Source organism: Stylophora pistillata, chromosome 6, assembly GCF_964205215.1.
Source record: "Stylophora pistillata chromosome 6, jaStyPist1.2, whole genome shotgun sequence".
Taxonomy (NCBI): domain Eukaryota; kingdom Metazoa; phylum Cnidaria; class Anthozoa; order Scleractinia; family Pocilloporidae; genus Stylophora; species Stylophora pistillata.
In genome coordinates this window covers 13,274,518-13,295,262 of record NC_142524.1, presented here as the reverse complement: position 1 = coordinate 13,295,262, position 20,745 = coordinate 13,274,518, and the positions used below count along the sequence as shown (strand labels likewise).

General features: G+C 38.5%; 1 protein-coding gene and 1 long non-coding RNA gene across 2 annotated transcripts; one reads left to right on the top strand and one right to left on the bottom strand.

Moving 5' to 3' along the window:
* Window positions 1–31: 31 nt before the first annotated feature.
* Window positions 32–19,529, top strand: LOC111326525 (uncharacterized). The gene is made up of 3 exons (XR_002694457.2): window positions 32–93; window positions 190–284; window positions 17,743–19,529. It is a non-coding gene; the product is annotated as an uncharacterized LOC111326525 (long non-coding RNA).
* LOC148728355 (uncharacterized) lies at window positions 9,802–11,966 on the bottom strand. The gene is made up of 2 exons (XM_088762947.1): window positions 11,706–11,966; window positions 9,802–11,037 (listed from the first exon to the last, which is right to left on the bottom strand). Exons 1-2 carry the CDS (start codon window positions 11,892–11,894, stop codon window positions 9,802–9,804), a joined length of 1,425 nt encoding a protein of 474 aa, XP_088619073.1. The 5' UTR covers window positions 11,895–11,966.
* Window positions 19,530–20,745: the final 1,216 nt, after the last annotated feature.

The following is a 20,745-nucleotide window of genomic DNA, read 5'->3' as shown; positions in this document are numbered from 1 at the left end:
AATAAACCAATCATATACCTTTCCAACATCCTTTACTTAGCAATGGAGTGAAGTCAGAGGTCGGAGATTGTGTATGACTGAAGTCGTTACATGGTGAGTGTCTTCAGACTGTTTGCTAATGTTAAGCTCGTAACATCGTGGAATAAATCTTTTCTTTTCCAGTTTTGACGCGACTTTTGACTTGTTTAGGTCTGCGGAGACAACATTATGACCAAATCAGATGTGACCTAAGCCGTTTCTGTGCCGAGGTTGAACCATGGACACGTAAGTTAATTACAGCAAAGGTGAGCCAACTACAAGCTTTAATTTAAGCTTAACTGTATGCCTTTCGCGATTGTTAACGTATAGAAATTGAATAGTTGATGCAAGAGAATTTGAATTTGGGTTGAAATAGAGTCAATAGAGTTTCCAATGATGTAGGCAGTGGAGTCATCGGCGAACATTTCTATCTTTAAGTCAACAGACAAAGGTAGGTCATTTGTAAAGATGCTGAAAAGTCTTGGGCCCAATAAGGAGCCTTGGGGTATGCCAGAAGTTACTCTCATTTTCTCAGAATTTGTACCATTAATAGTCACAAACTGGTGGCGGTTATTCAAGTAATTAACAATCCAGTCAAGTGAGTCCCCACATAGACCAGAGGCTTGAAGTTTATCAGGTAAAATTTGATGAGACACACAGTCAAATGCCTTTTGGAAGTTGATAAAGATTACACCAACTGATTTTCCTTCATCTAAGGCAAGCCTCCATTTTTCTGTCATGCTAAGAAGCAGCAACTCAGAGGACCTACCCTTCCTGAAGCCCCATTGGGAGGTAGTAACTAGTTTATGTTGATTCAGAAAAGAGTCGAGTTGAAAGCACGCAATACTTTCCAATAACTTACTTGGTATATTTAGAAGTGAAATTGGACGATAATTTCCACAATCCTGAGTATTACCTTTTTTGTGGATGCAGTGGACTTGTGCTGTCTTCCATCAAATCTAAATAAACACTTTGAAGACTAGGGCATCTAAATAAACACTTTGAAGACTAGGGCAACTTGTTAACAATAGTCTGAAAAGTTGCTCTGATAAAGTATTTGAATAGATCTTCAGATATAGAGTTGCAAGTAAACGCACAAAATTGGGAAACAACAAAAAATGTCAATTATCCTGTCCTAGTGCTTAAAGTAGAAGCAGCTCAACCTGTGTGCTGCTGAAACACATGCAACATTCTTTAAACGAAGTTAGCCACAAGATTCCAACTTGGTGAATAGTTCACCTAAAAGAGTTTGATTCATTGTTCATCTGAGATTGCCTTTAGTTATGATATGAAACAAACACATCTCTGTCGTCAAATAAATATTTTAACAACAAACTAATGCCAGGCCATACCTTCACAAGGTAAAAAACAAGCATGATTAAAATACTTTTAGCTCCTCCTCACTTTTGCAGTCAACATTTCTAAGATCTTCAGTTTGTAATATGACAAACTTCTTTTCCACAAATATGCTTGCAAGGGCAATGGCCAAGTTTTCTCTAATGAAAGAAGTATGGTGATACTGCATTTGACTTTAAGTTGCTTTGCTGCAGGGACCATCTGCTCCTTTGCAATATTGGTAAATTGAATGGGATTGGACATTACACAAACTACATTTTTGTACTAAATTATCTACACCAGATTACATATAATGGAATTCTGATTGCAATGTTCTTCCTATGTTATGGTTATGGCTATTGTATTTATTTTTAACTCAGTGGATTTAGGGGGCAATTAAAGTAAAATAAAAAACAAATAAACCGGAATAGTTTTTAATAGAATAATTGAAAAATGTGTACACATCTAAATAAGACTGCAATTTGCATTGAAAGCTGAGAAATGTGACAATGTCAAATTTGTCATCATTCCTTCTGATCTCTGATAGGAAGTTATCAATTAAAGCCTAAAACTTGAACTACTTTTTTATAAAGAAAGCAAAATTTATAGAAATTAAAACTGAAAAGAGCGTCAGCTGGCTTGATCATGGAACTTGCTGTAGTACAGTGTTTGGGTAGAAACTGCACTCAAGACATGTCTCAACCTTGTAACCTTTGATGTCTTGTGGCAGGCTTTGCTGCAATGGCACACTTTTGCTTTTTTCCCTAAGCATTAAACAAAAATATTGGGCCTTTCTTGAATGCAGTGCTGTGCAGGCTCTTGAGACCTTTACTTTCTTACTTTCTTTACCTTTACGAGAAACTGTGGATCAGTTGCTTAGGGAGATCAAGCCTGAACTTGATCAAGGGTTGTTTTCACTGGCTGTGAGAAACAGGATTTAAAATATTCCAAAACTAAAGCATAACAAGCCCTAGAAAAGTTAAATAACAACTGTATTGCTACCATCACTTGCTTGAAGAACCACTTGTAGAATAATAATAATAATAGTAATAATAATGATAATAGTAATAATAATGATAATAAAATGAAGTTGATTGGCTCTGTCTGCACCCTCCAAGTGCTAGGTGTAAAGATTGCAATGTGAGGTTTCTCCATGCTGATGTGTTGGCCATCCCTTGTTCTTGAATGGCAGGCTGACTGGGCGGAACATTGGTTGATATGAAAGATTTTTCTCTCTTATTGTGCCATCAGTTGAACACCACTTTGCCTTATTGAGCACTGACTTTTCCATCTTGGCAAATCTTTTTCTTTGCACAGGCTGGTAGATCTCTCTGGTTGTAACTAACAGTTTCAGATGCATAATTATGTGTTTTCTGGGTGGTGTGAAGAGGTATGAGTCTCATCTATGCTGAACAGGACACACAATTCCTGGAACAAATGGGCTTCAAAATTTTGTCCTTTGTCTGAGTGGATCTTTTCTGGAGCCCCATACCAGTTCTCAGGGACTGTCTGTGCCTCTTGGTTTTGGTTAAAAAATGCCTCTTTCTTTCAAGTAGTTATTAGGGTGAACTTGTGGCCAGATTCAGTGATAGGTGTTGGTCCCATGGTGTCCAGTGCTACCCGCTTGAATGAATAACCAGGGTAGCACCAATTGTCAACATCATGTGTCAGGCCATACCAAAAAAACCTTACTTGCACTTATTCAATAGTTTTGGACACACCAAGATGTTCAGCTGATGGGGCATTGTGCAGGGGCTTATGGGATGTCTGGTGCCAGTGACTGGGGAAGCACAAGTTGAATGCTGGTACTAAAACCATTTTCGGTTTCTGGGCAAGCAAGTGTTCCAACAAAGTGTTGCTAGTAAAAAGATTATCAAAATTAATTGTGCCTAATCAGGGTAAGAGGAAACTTTTCTTATTCACTTTTCCTTCAGACAAGCACTGTATCAAATTTGTTTGTCAGAAACCTAAGAGTTCTAGTCCAAAAAGTGTTTTCAAAACTTCAAACTCAAAAGCAATTGGACATTTAATGTTATCGATCACAGTTATTAGCCTTTTAAAAGTAAACTGTTTTTTAGTTAAGCCTAAATAATTTGTTATATCATGCACAATGTTAAAAAGAAATTGCTCTTCATTAGTAGTTATGACTGTTTATTCCATGATGTTATCACTATTATTAACAAAGCGTAGCATTGGGGGAAGAATGCTGTCATCCTCCTGTTCTTGTTCCACTTCTCCTTTTGCTGTAGTGTCGTTCTGACTGAACAGCAGAGGGTGAGGTTGCACTGGCTTCAGACAAAATGTGACCCTTTGTTTGAGCAAGACGATAAGAGCCTCTGATCAGTTGCAGAATCTGGGTCAAAATCTTTCAGCTCTAGACCTGTGTCTTTGTACAAACACCAACTCTTCCTTAGTAGAAATGCCCTTGTCCCACGGGCAAGTTATATCAAAGGTTTACATGTCTGAACTAAATTTCAACCTGTCCCAGACAATCAGGGATAGGTTTTGCCGCACTCTGCCTATTGAAGAAAACCACAGCTTCATTGAACAGACTTGTTTTGTACATGATTTGAATATTATCCAGAAGGGTGGAAGGATTGGGCAAATCTTGAATATTTGAATTTCTTTAAAGTGTTATGGCTGAGCACTTAGTTGCTAAGGATCAAGGTATGCTTTATTATTTCATAACGTGGAGTAAATCAAAAGCAAATTACGTTGAAAGGAAGACTGCAGTATCACTTTCCTTTTCCTTTGGCAGTCACAGTTTAGTGTTGAACCCATGCTCCTGCTCAGTGTTTGACTCAGTAACTGACCCAGGATCTAGCTTTTCCTTTGGTCCATCGTATCGATTCCATCTCTGGTTATCCCTCTCAGCTTAAGCAACTCTTAATGGCATTTATTTAATTAAAAAACTAAGACTAAGATGTAAGCATATGCCCACTTTTCATGTCACAGTAGCGTTGATGATAATAATGTTAACCCCCCGGGGACTGGGGGGAGGGGTATTTTACCCGCAATTTTAAACACGACACCAGTTTTTCCACTGTAATTTTTTTAAATATGATTAAACCCCATGAACCCATGCATTTTTAAAAAGAAGAGATCCTGCACTTTCTTCTAGTGCAAAAATTTACTTAATATTTCTTAAAGAAAAAATCTGAAAAATCCAGAAAGGCAAATAAAACAGTTTTTTTTTTAAACTGGTTGAGTTTTGGACAATAACATTTTTTTTTGGAACATGATTCTTTCTTAATATCAACTGCTATATCTGCAAAAGCATGTCTTAAGCACTGAACAAAACCAAATAATGCAAATCTCTTGAGTAGATGTGGATGGTAAACTTAAATTTCATAAAAAAAAGTTTTAAAGCCAGTTCACAGTTCAGTTCAGTTTACCATTATTCTGACTTTAGAAACATAACTTTGCTGTACTTGCATCAAGGTCTGCAAGGAGCCATAATTTATCTTGACCTCCTCTGTGGAGGTCTGCCTGGTCCAGCCCTTGGTCTACCAGTCACATCTTTGAGCCTTTTAGCAGAATTATTTCTTTTGGGATCGTCAAATAGATATTCTTGCAAAGTGTGGTATCTTTCGAAGCAAGGTGCTGGACACATACGCACTTGGCAAACTGCACACTCATAGACTGTTTCCACCCGCTGTATGTGTACCTTACACTTTTTGTGAGTGTCAGTTTTCACAGGATGGTGGAACTGCACATGGTTGAAGCGGATATCTGGTAGCTGGGCCGCAATCACTGACAGGTTATTGGTAGTGTCTCTTCGAAAAGAATTTCCTGCAATAAGTTGCTCCACAAGTTTCTCTCTGAATGCAGCTAGGGTGACTTTTCCATGCCCAGCTCTCTTGTACATAATGTGTGCATTTAGTGCAGATACTTCAAGCATATGAAAGAAAATTTTGTAATACCAAATATTTCCCTTCATAAGCCTGGAGCAGGTTGCTATCCGTTGATCACCCAAACCAACTCCCCCCATATGGGAATTGTACATTTTGATTACCTTTGGTTGTGCAAAGTTCTGTTTTTGCCACCGACCTTTGGATCTGACTTTCCTTTCCACCTGACCAATCTAAACCCTCAGGAATAGTTGACAGCAGGTGGACAAGCTTCTTGTCTTTCCAGGTGACACAAGCTAAGTTGTTGTTTTGTCGAAAGAGGGATTCTCCTCTCTTTAGTCTTTTGACCTGTTCTTTTGTCTGGTCAACAATGTCCTTTGGCAGGAATTTCCTGTTCCCCCTCACAGTCCCACAAGCTAATATCCCTCTTCTTTCCAACTCCAAAAAGAGCGGTACGCTGGTGTACCAGTTGTCAACAAACAACCGGTATCCTTTATCAACGTAAGGTTCCACTAGCTTGAGGACAACACGCATGGCCAAGTCTCTGCTGACTGCAGGACCTTCCTTGCCAGTGTAAATCATAGTGTCAAGGACATAGCCAGTTGCAGAATCTGCTATGACAAAACCTTTTAGCCCAAATCGGCTTCTTTTCAAAGGCAAAAACTGCCTAAATTGTACACGTCCCTTGAACTTGATAAGGGTCTCATCCACAGACAAATTCTGTGATGGTGAATAAACTGTGGTAAATCTTGGAAGCAAAGCATTCAAAAATGGCCTGATTTTCCACAGTTTATCTCTATTAGGGTCAGCAGGGTCTGGAGCATTGTTGTTGTCAACAAAGTGCATAAACCGCAGAATATGAAGGTAGCGATCTCTCGACATTGTGTTTGGAAACAATGGAGTCTTGATAACTGATTTATTACACCAGTAAGACTTTAAGTTGGGGTTTTTCACTAAGCCCATTGCTAAGGTGAGACCAAGCCATGCCTTCAGTTCTGGAACAGTCAAATTGTGGAGATGACCTCTTGAATTTGGATCAAGATGACGTTTTTGGCGTTCAAATCTCGCGGTCTCATTCAAAATCAGCTGGTAAACATTATCAGTGAAGAGCAGTTCAAAATAGTGAAGACAACTGCTGTTGTTTTCCATTTCTACTCTCATACCAACCTCTTCATTGAAGTTTCTGTCTTGTGGAGGTCTTATCACGGATGACCACATTAAATCTTCGCTGCTATCGATATCAGAGGGCGCTTCGTTGTCAGAATCCATGTGGGCAATACGAAGGAATGCTACAGGAAGATCGTCTTCATCCACAAAAGTCAATCCAGTCGGCTCTGCAGCCGCCATTTCGAATTATTTTGCTAGCAAAGTACAAGCTGAACATATGGCAACGCCATATTTAAAGGCTGACGCGAAATATTCAAGTAACAAAGTGAAATATTCGCTAAAAATCGCCTATTTTGAGTTTCGCAGATTTGTTTTCACAGAAATGAGCCTTATTACATCAACCAGCGGTTTAACAACAGATTTGTCCCAATTCCCCACAGTCAGACTGAAAATAACAACAAAAAAGAGGTGATGTAATTTTCGACGTCTGTGGCAGTCGTTCGTCCCTTAGGGGTTAATAATAGATTGAATAAAATATCGATGTAGAATTTACTTGGCAGTAATTACATTCGTTTTAAAAGGTTTTGAGCTTGCTTTTAAAAAAAAGCATTTGTCCTTTAAAGGCCATTGGAAGGCTGTTCTAGTGTTTGCCAGCTTGATACGCAAAAGTGTGAAGGGTGTAAAGCAAATGAACCAGGAAATACATAATAGCAGTTTAACTGAGAACAAAGCCTCTCTTGGATAGCAGAAAGATGCATACACATACATATCTTTTCCCATGACTGGTTCAGCTTGTGACTGGGGCCCTTACTGGATGTCTGATTCAGTCTTTGCCTTAGGATCTGTTGACTTCTGATCCATTCCAGTGTAACATTGCTTACAAGGGTACAGTCAATTTTTCTCAATTCTTTCCTTCACTCTAATTTGACATTACTACTTTACCAGTGATTTGAAGGCTTTTGCATCCTGGGTTAATGCCTCAACATGCATGCCTGAGAGAGTTCATATCAGTCACTTCATAGAAGGGTTAACATTTGCTTTAACTTGCATTCAGACTCTTGTGGACATATGATACACATATATAGGATGTGTGAATGACCAAAAACTTAATGTGCAAATTGTAAGAGCAAACATGGCAGCCAGAGTGAAAAGAGAAATCAAAGCACTAAAGCGATTAATGAACAAAATAAACCTGTTAAGAGCTGTAGCTGATAAGGGCAGAATGCCAAAGCATCACAAGAACAGTCACCTTTATGAAATTGAGTTAAAAAAGGCGAGCGAGTGAAAATACACTTGAACGGATAAATTCGACAAGTGGAGGCCATGTTATGGTAATACCTTTCCTGTAGTGTGATTGGAACATAAATTTAAACCATCCATGGAACAGACCCTTCCACGGTTTTAGCGGCCATGTTGGTTGGGGGTCAAACAAAACTTCATTGCGTAGCAACAAGCCACAGAATCTCTTATGATAAGAAGACGCGCATCGCTACCCTCGTTTGATTTCGCTTTGTTCAGGAACAAAAATTAATATTCATCGCTGAAAAAGAGAAGACATTAATAAAGGTGTGACTTTTTCTCCTCTTGGCGAAAACCCTTTTCTTTTCTGCATTTTATGGGAACATTGGGATTGTTTTTCTCTGGACTTGACCTTGCGGCCGACATAATGCCAAAAGGTCAGAGTACTGCTTTTTCGAATGACTTTTGTAGTTAAGTAACTTAATTGTGCAGAGGAAAAATTGAAATAAATGTGTTTACGTGCTCGTTAAACCTTTTCGTCCAGACAGGCTAACATACTCTTAAAAAACCATTAACTCGGCAAAAAGAAACCCTTGGTTAAATAGGTTTTGGAGATAGGAGTTCTGTTGGCGGCTGTAACAATGATAGAAGATATCTGAAAAAATGGGTCATCCACTCACATGTACAGAAGTTATCATTCCACAAGCCCAAGCAATAATTAATTGAAGCATGGTCTTGACAGGTTCAGAAGGGAAGAAAAGATTTCTCAATAGGAAAGTCAAGGGAGAGTGTTGTTGTCTGCTCCAATCATTTTCGAGACGGGAAGCCTTCAGTAAGCAACCCAGTACCCACTCTCTTTTTTGACTCCTTTTGAGCATTCAAATACTAAGTCACGACTGACTGTTCAGTATACTAAGTCACCCAAAAAGCGGCGTTGATTAGAGTATCAAAAGGAGACTGCAACGTCAGTTGTACATTCCGGCCCATCAGAGGTAACACCGGTAGATAATAGTGATGAATTGATGAAAAGTGAAGACGATTCCCCGGAGTTAACACTGTGTACAGCCTCTGCACAAATAACCAGAGATGCTGATGTTTGACTTTATACTGGCATACAAAATACAGATTCTTTCAGAACCTTATTTGAGTACTTACTGCCTAAAGCTAAGAATATGACTTACTGGAAAGGGGATAAGCAAGCTGAGGCAGAGAAACCCAAAAGGTACTCTGATATGACCATGGACGAGTCCCCAAATTTCAGGAAACCTGGCCCCCAAGGAAACTAAAACTTAAGCAGGAACTTTTACTGGTAATGATGAGGCTTCGCTTAGCTTTGTCTGTTGGGGATCTGGCATTTCGATTTGCAGTATCGGACACTGTTGTTAGTTCAATTTTTATCTCCTGGATAAAGCTAATGAAATGTGAGCTCTCATGGCTTATGAAGTGGCCCTCTAAAGAGCAGACAAAGAAAGTGCTATCAAAGTGCTTCGAAAAATACTACTCTAAAGTTCGGTGCATTATTGACTGTTCAGAAGTATTTATTGAAACACCATCAAGCTTAGAGATACAGGCTATTTGTTGGTCAGACTATAAGCACCATTGCACATTTAAGTTTTTGATTGGAATAACTCCTAATACATTAAGTTCTTTTGTGTCTGATTGCTATGGGGGTAGGGCATCAGAAAATTTATTGTCATGGAAAGTTCACGAACCACCTTAAGCCATTTGACCAAGTGGCTGACAGGCTTCAAGATTTGTGATGACTTGGCCATATATCAGGCTACCTTGGCCATTCCACTAAGTACTGTGGGGAACTTCCAAATGCCATCACAAGATGTGTTAGAAACATCAAGGATGGCAAATGTGCGCATCTATGTAGAGCAGGCAATAGGCAGGGTCAAAAAGATTTTAGGTCATATAATGCCAATGAGCTGCCTGCCCTTTTGTGATTACATTCTCATTACATGTTGTAGCCTATCCAATCTTCTTCCTCCCCTATGTGGGTAATATGTATTAAAGAGAACCAAATTTACTAGTGCTTGTATTCTCGCTAGACAGTCTTGCAGTTACATGCAAAAGTTGAAAACTGTTATGCCCATTCACTGCATGTAAATTAAGCTAAGAGCTGTTCATTTGCTAGGAAATATCCATCATAACTTTTAGATACCTATATAATATGAAAAAACTCAACAAAAAGGAGTACAGCTATAATGCTGATTTCTGTCTTACATATTAAATGAAAGTGATTAATTCATTCAATTGATTTAAGCTGTCTGCAAGAGGAGCATAGCCAGTGAAGTTCTCCTGGTTCAGTAGTGAGCTCTTCACATTCCCAGTCATACCACAGCTCACACTGATCACAGCAGACACTATTTTCACCATCCTTCTCAATTTCATCAGGTTCCAAGCACAGGCATTCACATTTTGGACAGTAAAAGATACCCAATAAGCCCAGCAAAGCCTTAACAACATAACCTTTGTAAAAGAAAATTAAATTCTGCTCAACTGTTTGATTAAAAGCCTCATCTGGCAGAACTTCTTTTACTAAAGGGTCACCTACTTGTGTCCACACAACAAAATACCCCTTAGAGCAATTTGATAGGACAATTTCCCCTTGTGATTGGGTGTGGTACTTATGTCCCTTGTTCGGACATACTCTACCACTATCCATCCGTAAAAACTCTGTTCTATTCCAGGCATCAAGAACCCTTTCACCTTTAATGCTGTATGGACATTTGCATTCTACAACAAATGTTCCACAGCAATCACAGGTGCCAATAGCATCAAGACTTGCCCCAATGTAAGGGAGATCCTTTTTTACAAATAAGCCTGCCTGAAAAATCTGCATGTTGGTGTGCTTAGGGCCCTCTGTTTTTACAAAAGCATCTAATGCATCCTTCTCGTGAACTCGCCCTTCTTGCATAGCTGGAACATTATTTAGGGACTGATGATGAACAATTCTGGCAATAAGGGGTTTGGTCTTGACCACCTTTTTGTGTCCAGCTATCAGTGTTTTCACTTTGGTATGAACCTCATGAAATTTTGAGGCAGTTATCCTTCCTTTCCTTTGCTCCACCCATTCTGTACATTGGCTTTGAGCCCTAGTGGCCTTTTCTATGGAATCACACTGATTCTGGCTAAAGTGAAGTGACTCAAGAAAGCCCATCACCATGGTTACCTCTCCTTCTCCCTTGTGTTTTGAGGCAAATTTCTCTGCATCTTGGCTCAGTGGAAGAGGTAAGTCTTGTGCATCATGACTTTCTTCTTCCTCTTCGACAGCCTTAAAAATCACAGACTTGTCAGTAATATTTTTCCATTTTGCAAGAAATCTATTTTTGCTTTCTTCAGTGACAGCACGTTCACACTCTCTGCGAGGATCAAAAGTTTTCTTCAAATCTGAGTTGATTTCCCTCCTTTCTTGGGTTGAGGTATTGTGTGAATCAGTTCTTATATTTAACTGTGAAATGTTCAGCAGGCAACCGTGGACGATACTCCTACTCTTGTACGTTGGATAAGCGATTATCTGATCGGCCCAAAATAACGAATATGAAATATAGATATGGAGGCAGGACCGATACAACGTAGATAAGTAAATTTTAAGACAGAGCACTATATTTCGGCTGGCCAAACCAGCCTTCTTCAGGTGCAGTGTGAATTAACAGAGAATTGGGGTGATGCTTCATAGATAGCTCTATGATGTAACAGTGGAAATATGTAAAACTAATTTGAATGACAATGAGATAACAATAAAAATAGAAATAGTGGGCAAAAATAGAAATGAACTAAGGTAAATTGGATAAATAACTAGAAACTAATACATTTCTTCACAAGCGTTAAGGCCATCTGGATAAATAGTGTTGCGTCTTGAAATTAAAAAAGCTTCCCTGGCCTTGCTTATCGAGTCTCTCTTGGAAAACACTTTTTCGATGGCGATTAGCTCCATGTCGTGAGTAGAGTGGTTAGGAGAGGAAATGAAGTGTTTTGCTGCTGTAGTAGGTTTAGATTTAGAGTTAGGTTTATCAATGGTACGGCGGTGTTCATTGAAATGGTCTTTTAAACGTCGTTTAGTTTCTCCTATGTATTGTAAGTTACAGCGGTTACACTGAATTAAGTAGATAAGGTTTTTAGTGTCACAGGTCAAGTGAGACTTATGGCCTTTAAGTCTTTGATTTTCTTAGGTTCAACTTCTCTTAAGGTGCAGTCATTCCATCTGCATGGTACAGATGTACATGAAGGATTAGTGAAGCCCATAGAGACTGCATGCTCCACTTTGTACAAAAGTGGCATAACATGATTGCAACTTTGGGAGTAACCTTCAAACAACATGTCACCTTCAAACAACATATCAATCTGCCCATAAAACGTAGTGATGAAAAGGTATTTCGCCAAAAAATTTGGCACTTACTTTCAGTAATGCCTTATCTTTGTTCCCACTAGATTTGGAGACGAAAATAAGGGATTTTCCCTGTATAAAGTTAAGATATTGAGTGAAGGTACTGACGCGCATCTAATATTAATTACAAAACGATGTATTGCTCGTTGCTATGCAACGAGGTTTTGTTTGACCCCCAAACAATATGGCCGCTAAAAACCGTGGAAGGGTCTATCTAGAGATGATCATTTGCATCTCCTCCAAGACTGCTTGTATCAGGAAGTGAAGCGAAAACTATACTCTAAAAGGAAGGACGATCCAGAAATCAGGATTGAAACTTCTGTGGAAGCGGATGTTTTGGAAGTGAGTATTGCCACTGCTGCTTGTGCAAGAAGGGAAAGAAACAAGCAAGTCTATTGGGTTTGTAATCACGACCTAGACAGCTTTGTGGTTGTCAAATGGGATGAACATATACAGCTAAAAACTAACCATAAAAGTCCAACATTCCGGTGACATCTTGGCACCATTGTCAAGGAAAACTAAATTAAATATGCAATCTCAAGAGTAAGTAAGAATGCAGAGTCACTAATTTGCATAATTTTTGGCTGTATATGTTCATGGAAATCATTGTTGATTCAAATGGGTTCAACAGATTTTAAACAGGTTAATAGTGGTTATGCTTTTGTGACAAGGAAATTGCGAGATTTTAGTTGACAGAAAGGAACCCGATAATGGAATTCAAGCTTGGAGGGGAGAAGTGTGTGAGGTCAGAAATTGAGGATGACCATCAGCTTGTTTTTACTTTTGTTCGTGGAGATGGAAAAAGACACCGTCACATAACCAGAGAGGACTGCTAAATAGAAGAGTTAATCGCAATCACACATCTATAGTTATTGTTGTTTTGATATGGTATTTTATTATCAGTTTATAATCATCATCAGAAAGAAATCATAAGGTACCTCTCTGTGTCCATCTTCCATCAACTTTATTAAGGTGGGCACAACAAACTGCAGTCTGGCATTTTGTACAGTTAGCAGACCATATCTTTATAGTGTGATGAAGACGTTCACAATTTCGACACTTTTAACTTCTCTTTATTCTCTCCATGCCAGCTGCTTCTAAGAGCTGCAGCGTTTCCACGCACCTTTGAAAGTCCTTGAAAGTCCTTCAATCTCAAATAAAAATTCAAGGCCTTGAAAGTCCTTGAAAATTGCAGTCAGTGCTGGAAAGTCCTTGAAATTTGTAGCCAATTTCATCCAACTTAGATTCTGGAGTGCCTTTTATGAAAATATATGCTACGGGAAGAAACGTAGCAACATGTAACAGTAAAAGAATAAATGAAAAGGATTGATACCACTCCGAACGTGGATCAGTCACCCCAGGCAGAGTTCTCTTGTTCTTGGTTGTATTCATCGCTCTGATTGGTTGAATGTCTGGAATGTTAAGGACCAATTAAATATTTTGTACTATTCACTCTTTCTGTGAAAAGCCATGTGCTTTCCAGAGCTTCCTTTCTTTGGGTGGTGTTGATTGTTTGCATTTTGTTACACGAGTGAAAGAAAACAATTGGCAAGTGTGTTTTCAGCAACTTGTGGCTTCAGAAATCACTTTATAAAGAGTGGCTATGAGAAGTCAAGGGTGACAAGCACAAGGCACAATGCATCGTGTGCATGAAGGATGTTGACATTTCGAGCATGGGAGAGTCGGCGCTCACAAGTCACTTAAAAGGAAATCAAAGGCTCTGTGAGCCAACTCGTGAATTGGATAAGCCAATGTTATTTGTGTGGTCAATAGAAATGGGTGTTTGATGTCCATACTAGGGTATGAATTGTTAGACTGGTAAATGAGCATTATGAGGAATATGATGTGAAACTAAATTAGGCCTCAAAGACAGAAAATATGGCCTGATTAGGATTTAGTGCAAGACAATCACTGTTCTAGATTTTACTGTAAAGGTTTGTGGAATGAAAGTTCAAAAGGGTGCTGTTTTGTTTACTATAAAATTGTTTATTATAAAAATATTGTTCCAATATTGAGCTCGGTATTTACTTGCAATGCAAGCATGTAAATACTGCAAGCATGTAAATACTGCTTGCGATGCAACTGATAGGCATGTAAAAGCTTATGCACTGGATGGAACGCACGGGTAAGCATATATGCATATGATTATCAAAACATTGCCTTCTTTTTACGTTTATACTGTGTAGTTAAGACTTGGTTGGCATAAGCGTAAGGATTAACACAAGCGAAAGACTCTCAGGCAATCAGCAAGCACTATACTGCTTATACCAACCATGTCCCTATTGAACATAACATCGACTGAGCGCTTGTGCTCATGTTTATGTTACAGCTGTGCCCATGCACTTGTTCATTAGCTTGTTATGTTTATACCTATGCTTGTGTTGCAACTGAGTAGAGCGGTTGAAGCCTGTCTTGCACTTCTGAGATAATTATTAGCATGAGGATGAAAACAAGTACAAGGATGTTCACACCACTCTAAAGGTTATGTTTTTCGGAATTCTTATTGTAAGTTAGTGGATACTCAAAACAAGGATTTTTTTCTTATTTTGAGAGTCAATTCCTTGAAATGTAAGGATCAAGATTTCTGCTTTTAAGAATTTTATACTCTCCAATGAAAGTTCCTCAGTTTAAGAATACCACCATTAAAAATAAGATTTATATTCCTTGTTTTAAGAATTATGACTCTGAATTCTCATTTTAAGGGTATTTCCACTATTGAATAAATATCTCAAATCCTTGCTTTTAGCAAGTATTCATTCTATATGTAGAAAGGTTCTTCTTCCAACTAGATTTATGTTAAATGCTTGCCAAAATTTCAGAAATATCTGTGGAATTGTGCTTGTCAAATTCCCAAGGAAATATAACTATAATATAATGTGAAAAAATTTTTTGCATTAATTTTTCTTTCAACACACTCAATATCTGTGATTCATGAAACAAGACCACAGTTTTGAGTGTTCCTAGTTTACCCTAAATATAAAGCACTAGGAATATCCTTGTTGCTTGTAATTCACAAAAATTTTTAATTTCAAATGACAATCAAAGTGGTTGTCAAAATAAATCATAAATTTATAACTTCCACAAGAATAAGCATGGAATGTAAACTGCTACCATTTGTAATTTTTACTTACGGTCATGTGATTATTATACAAAAAATTATTGAACCAGAGTAAAGAATCTCAAACTAATATAAAACACTTGTTGACAGAATTATAGTCATACACCAGCAAGGATATTCATCCTTGTAAAGGGATTGTTATTGTCACTGTCAACTTATTATTGCTTTAATCTTTAATATGATTCAAAAGAAAAGTTGCAGTATCAATTTCTTGAAGGACATGTCCTACGTGTAAAGCCTCTATGACGAACATTTAGGTACAGGCAAATCTGTTACAAGATTTTTGACAAAGAGAAAGAGTAATCCTCAGTATGATTCAAAGGAAAGGCTACTATACCTATTCCTTGAGGAATTTGTGTTTGTCATGAAGCCACTATAATTATACTGTTTATTTTAGTAATGGTAAATCTGAATGAAGATTAATATTGAATAGTTAAAATTTCAGCATAAGTTAACATGTAGCTGTGCCATTTCTTGAAGAATTGGTGTTAGGTATAAAGCCATGTCACTTAGCTTTGATCTACATCAAATGAGGTGAGGTGTAACTTAAGTCTTGCTTCAAAATAAAACTTGCTGCTGTGCAGGTATCTTAAGTTCAAAATAATGTAGAACATTTTAAAGAAAGCACAATTTGGGTTGATTATGTCAGATTAGAAGTTGTTGTTGAGTTTGTAGTATGGCCTGGCTAACCTGTTTACATGCACAAAATATTGAATGATAGCAAGAACTACTTCCTGGAGTTGAGATCCTTGTCTCAAGGACATAGGGATGATGTATTATTTAACAATCTTTGAGGAGTAAGTGCTCTCTTTTGAGATGTTTACTTACTCATTTTGAAAAAAATAGGTCTTACTATGAGAAACTTCAGTCACCTTCAAGTAAGGACTCTGCTATCAGTTTTAGGCAGTATTTGTCACTCACTGTCAGTGCATATTCCTTGTTTTGAGAACTGATAATTACACTCATTTTGAGTGATATCAATCCTCATCTTTAGAATTTCCTGTTCCTCACTCCAGGACACATTTTTAAGAAAAAAATCCTTAATTCAAGGTATCTGGAAACATACAAACTTAACAGTGCGCTAATAACATACGCATACACAGTGTGAGTTAACCCATTGAAGAAACAGCATATCGATTGATTGAAATTATTATGCTTGAGTTTCTTTCAATGCAGTTCCCATTTGTGAACCACTTTCCAACATCAATACAGCTCCGGGAATACCAAACAAGCCTCAAACAAGTCACTTTACGAGCAGTTGGCCATGGGCAACACTTCAATATTGGACTATCGCTGAGCAGCGACTCGAGTTGTTTGAGCCTGCGGTTGAAATTACCAAAACATCAGCGTTTTAAATGTAAAAATTATAATTAAGTAAAGTTTCAATGCAATTTTTCAAGGAGGCTCGGTGGACTTACGGTAAAAAGTAGGCGGTAGATGACAGTCCCAGGGTAGCGACGTAGGTGGTTCAAATCCGCCATCCTCGAGTAAATCTTGCATTTTGAAGTATTGACTCCATAAATGAAATATACGCTACAAGAGATAAAAGAGTATTCGGAGATTGGGCAAACTATAATTAATTCACAAATGAAAAACATATACTTTTTTACTCTTTCAAGATTATCGTTGGCTTCTTTTTCGCCCCAACACTATTCTTAGCAACAAAGGTCGCCATTTCGTTTGTTTATCTGTCATCAAAAACTATCAAATGCATTCAAAAGCCTAAAATAGTTAAAAGTTTACAGGAATCAACCAATCGAGCGAGCAAGTGCCATTCATCACATCATACCTACAACTCGCTCTTGCGCATATGCGCAATTCACGAGTTAAAAACATCAAACACTGACCTCCCAGAAAAGGTCATTAGCAAGCGTCCCAGATTTTTTTGGCATTTCTTCTCAACAACCAGCAAGTAAAAGTGACGATGCCAAAGTAGTTTCAAAATCCACCTCATCTGAAAGCGGCGAACACATTAAGCTTAACCCCACAAAGTCTATCACTGCGAGTTCATCTGGATTGGTGATGAAAAAAGTGTCACTTGTGATGAGACGTTAAAGGCAGAAATTTTGTGGGCATTGAAAGTGATGTCTCATTACTCCTATAAGTCAACTGGAAGTTGAGAACCTTCAAGAGTGCTCCTTCATTTCTCAAAGGCTGGTATAAGACCATGTACAATCTGTGGGAGGTGTCTTTGCTGTTTCAATCAACAAACCTCTGCTCTGGTCAGCTGCAGGAGCTAGGCAGAAGTATTCATTGTATCTTGATGAACAAAGTAGTAATAGTAGTCAAACTTTATTAAAAGTGTCAAGAGCCGTCTAGCTAGGGAAAAATCCCTTACTAATTTGGGGACGCTAAAAAAAAAAAGATTAAGAGCTATTTACAGTAGTATATATATTAAAACTAAGAGAAAATCTATGGTTAACTAGTTACAGAATTTGTAATAAAAATATACAAAATGCAAGAGGAGCAGAGGCTACAGCATGTGCAGCCACCATCCAAGAGCTGCACATGCTGTAGCCAAAAGAGGAAGAAAACATCTGAGGGTGTAGAACTGCACACACCATAGAGGGAGAAAACATCTGAGGGTGTACAACTGAAGCGAAAAGAGCTAGTCAATGAAATCGATGAACTTAAAAAGAAAAGGTGTTTAGAAACTGATGTTGATGGTCTTGTTAAATCAGCAGACGAGTTTGCATAGAAAGCAGAGGATACTGGGAAACTTGTGTGGATTACAAAGTCATAGTTTGAGGAGAACTGCAAAAGAATAGGAGGTGACTCGCAAAGACATTGAGGACAAAATTGCGAATGTTGTGGATGAACTCAAGAGGACATGGACTTTTACCGGTCTGTTAGCTTGGTACAATCGTTACTATGAGAAGCTGAACATCCTTTGATTTTGCTGCACATGGAGTCCTTGAAAGTCCTTGAGAATTCCTTGAATTTTAAGTCCAAAAAAGCGTACGAACCCTTTACATTATTATCTTGTAGATTAATATTATAGCTGTAATTAATTTTATAATTATAATTGATTTTACAGGGCCAATGGCCATCACTTGGGTCAAAAAATCCAAGCTTGAGATTTCAAATTTAGTGCCAATGTTCAAGAAAGATCCTCTGCGGTATGGTTCTTAAAACAGTCTAAACAAATGCATTTACTGGAGAGTTCACAAGCCATTCTGCACCACGTCTCCCTTTTTCGCTTTAAACAGAGCTTACAGCGACCTTTAGAGAACTTTATGGGCCAAACCCTCCTTCTAGGCACCCAGAACTTGAGGGCAATTGCCATGCTAGAAAATTTCTGATCAGCAACTTCACAAAATCTAAATGAAAGGCCAGTTGGGTTCTTGATTGGTGATGCGGGGACAGTTTTTCCAAAATGTACACATTCACAATCGCAACGTCCACAAAGAACCACATAAGACAACAGCACCACTTTTTCGATTTCCTTCTAGCCACGTAATGGCCCCGCTTTTGATTGTTCAGGTCTACACCACCCATATTCTTTTGTAGGTCTTCATGACTGGGGTGTCAGGAACTTGAATCACCATTCCATCGTGTTGCCGTCTACTGACAGTGTCGTTCCCCCACGGGATCGGATTGGGAGCTCAAAAAATAAACTTCCTTCTTATCCTTTTATACAGTTACAACAATATTCTCTTTGTGAAGGAACAATGACTCTCCTTGGTGGAGTCGAAGGGGCACTTTGTTGCGGGATGCCTTGTTGATTTCTATGAACAGTTCCGCAGATATAAATTAAAGCAAAATCTTCCACGAGAGTGAGTGAAAAATTATCAAAAAAAACATGATGATTTTTGCCTTCCAAGAGGCAAGTAAGATTGTGGACAATACGGTGTCCGAGTCCTTGTGCGGGATTACCATAACTTTGTTTTCCTGTGTACACCTCCAAATCGCAAACAAAGCCATTCGACGAATCTGTGCATTTGCACTCTTTAATTCCCCTCTTCACTGATTTTAACGGCATATATTGTTTTAGGGAAAGTCTTCCTTTAAAAGGAATCATTGCCTCATCGATCAAAACATTTTTTGACAGCCTGTGCTTGCTTTTAACGACCTCTACAATAGAATGAAGAAGAGGTCACACTCAAAATAATTTGTCATGGTTTACATGTCCTTATCGTTTAGGTGAAGATATTGGGATATCTTCGCAAAACGGTTCCTCAGAAAAATCTTATGCTCTTCTGGGACTCTGAGAAGCTGATTTTTCGACCAGCAGGAATAGATTTTGGGGAGTTGTTTAATCCCAAACAGGATATTTAATGTGAAGAATGCCTTCACTTTTTAGGTGTCGGTTTCATGCCAAGCAGGGTCCGGATTTGTTTCCATTGCTTGCCGCGCATATCGATTTGTTTCGTTTGCAATTCTGTCAAAATTGCTGTCCTTAAACTTTAAGTTAAAAAAGCTAAGGGTCGAGTAACCTCTAACATCCCCAACCAGGGCAGCATTTGTGACAAACTTTGTGACAAACGGATTCGCAACAACTGGACAAGGGTCCTGGTTCCACTCTTGTTTGTATTCATCGCCACTTTCCTGATCACTAAGATTGAGATCTGACTAATCCTCTGTGTCAACTGATGAAACAGAAATGTCAGATTCTAACTCACGATTATCTTGCTTGAATCTCAATTCAATAGTGAAGCCAATGCACTCTTCTTCCTTGCTATTTAAATCTAAGAGCGCTGCCATTTTAAAACTACGCTAACAAATTTCAACTTGCAATTTCTCAATAAATTCATACGAGCACCACCCCTGAAACTTGGCTTGAACTGAGCTTCTACTCTAACCCTATGCTGAAAACACAATAGGGCAGAAAAAACAAAAATAACCATTTCTTATTGGTTAGAATTGACCTTAATTTAGAGTGCCATATGGCATGCTTGGGAATTTGAGGGGTGTTACATAAGAGTGCCATATGGCACGGTCGAGTGGGATTAATAGCCTGAGCCGCTTTGGGATATTCATCTGCTGCCATTTTTCTCAATGCAACAGCAGTGATCGTTCCTGTGGGCTTGTCCCCAAATGAGACTCTTTGTATTACAGACGTGTCTGGTGGTCTTCCAGTGGAGAAGTGGGAAAGGGGAGACCAACCCTTTAGATTTCTCAAGTCATGTATGGTTGTTTCCCTCGGTAGATTATAGATTAGCCGCGTAGCTCGTGCGTGAATACGCTCAAGTTTCTCCAGTAAGGCCGAAGAGCATGACCCCCAAACAGCAACACCATATAGGACGGATGGGATTATGGTCTTGAAATAGATAGTCTCCAAGGTGGACTTAGGTAAAAACTTAATTCTCTTCAAAACACCTAGTTTCTTGTTGAATGATTTACACACAATTTGAACATGATCATTCCAGGATAGTTGCCGGTCAATTGCTAGCCCAAGGCATTGTGCTGTGTCTGTAAATTTTAGGAAGTTTTGGCCGCTCTTCAATTGTGGCAGTGGTCCAATGAAGGCACGCTTTGAGAGCAGTAATGCCTCAGATTTAATCTCATGAGTTGTCAGTCTGTTTGAGGTACACCACGAAAGGACTTGCCTCAGGATAGATTGTAAAATTACTATTATACTGTCAACATCCTTGCCAATAGTAAAGATGGTGGTGTTATCTGCGAACATAAATAACTCACCATCGGAGATGGCATCAGGAAAGTCATTCACATAGACAGAAAAA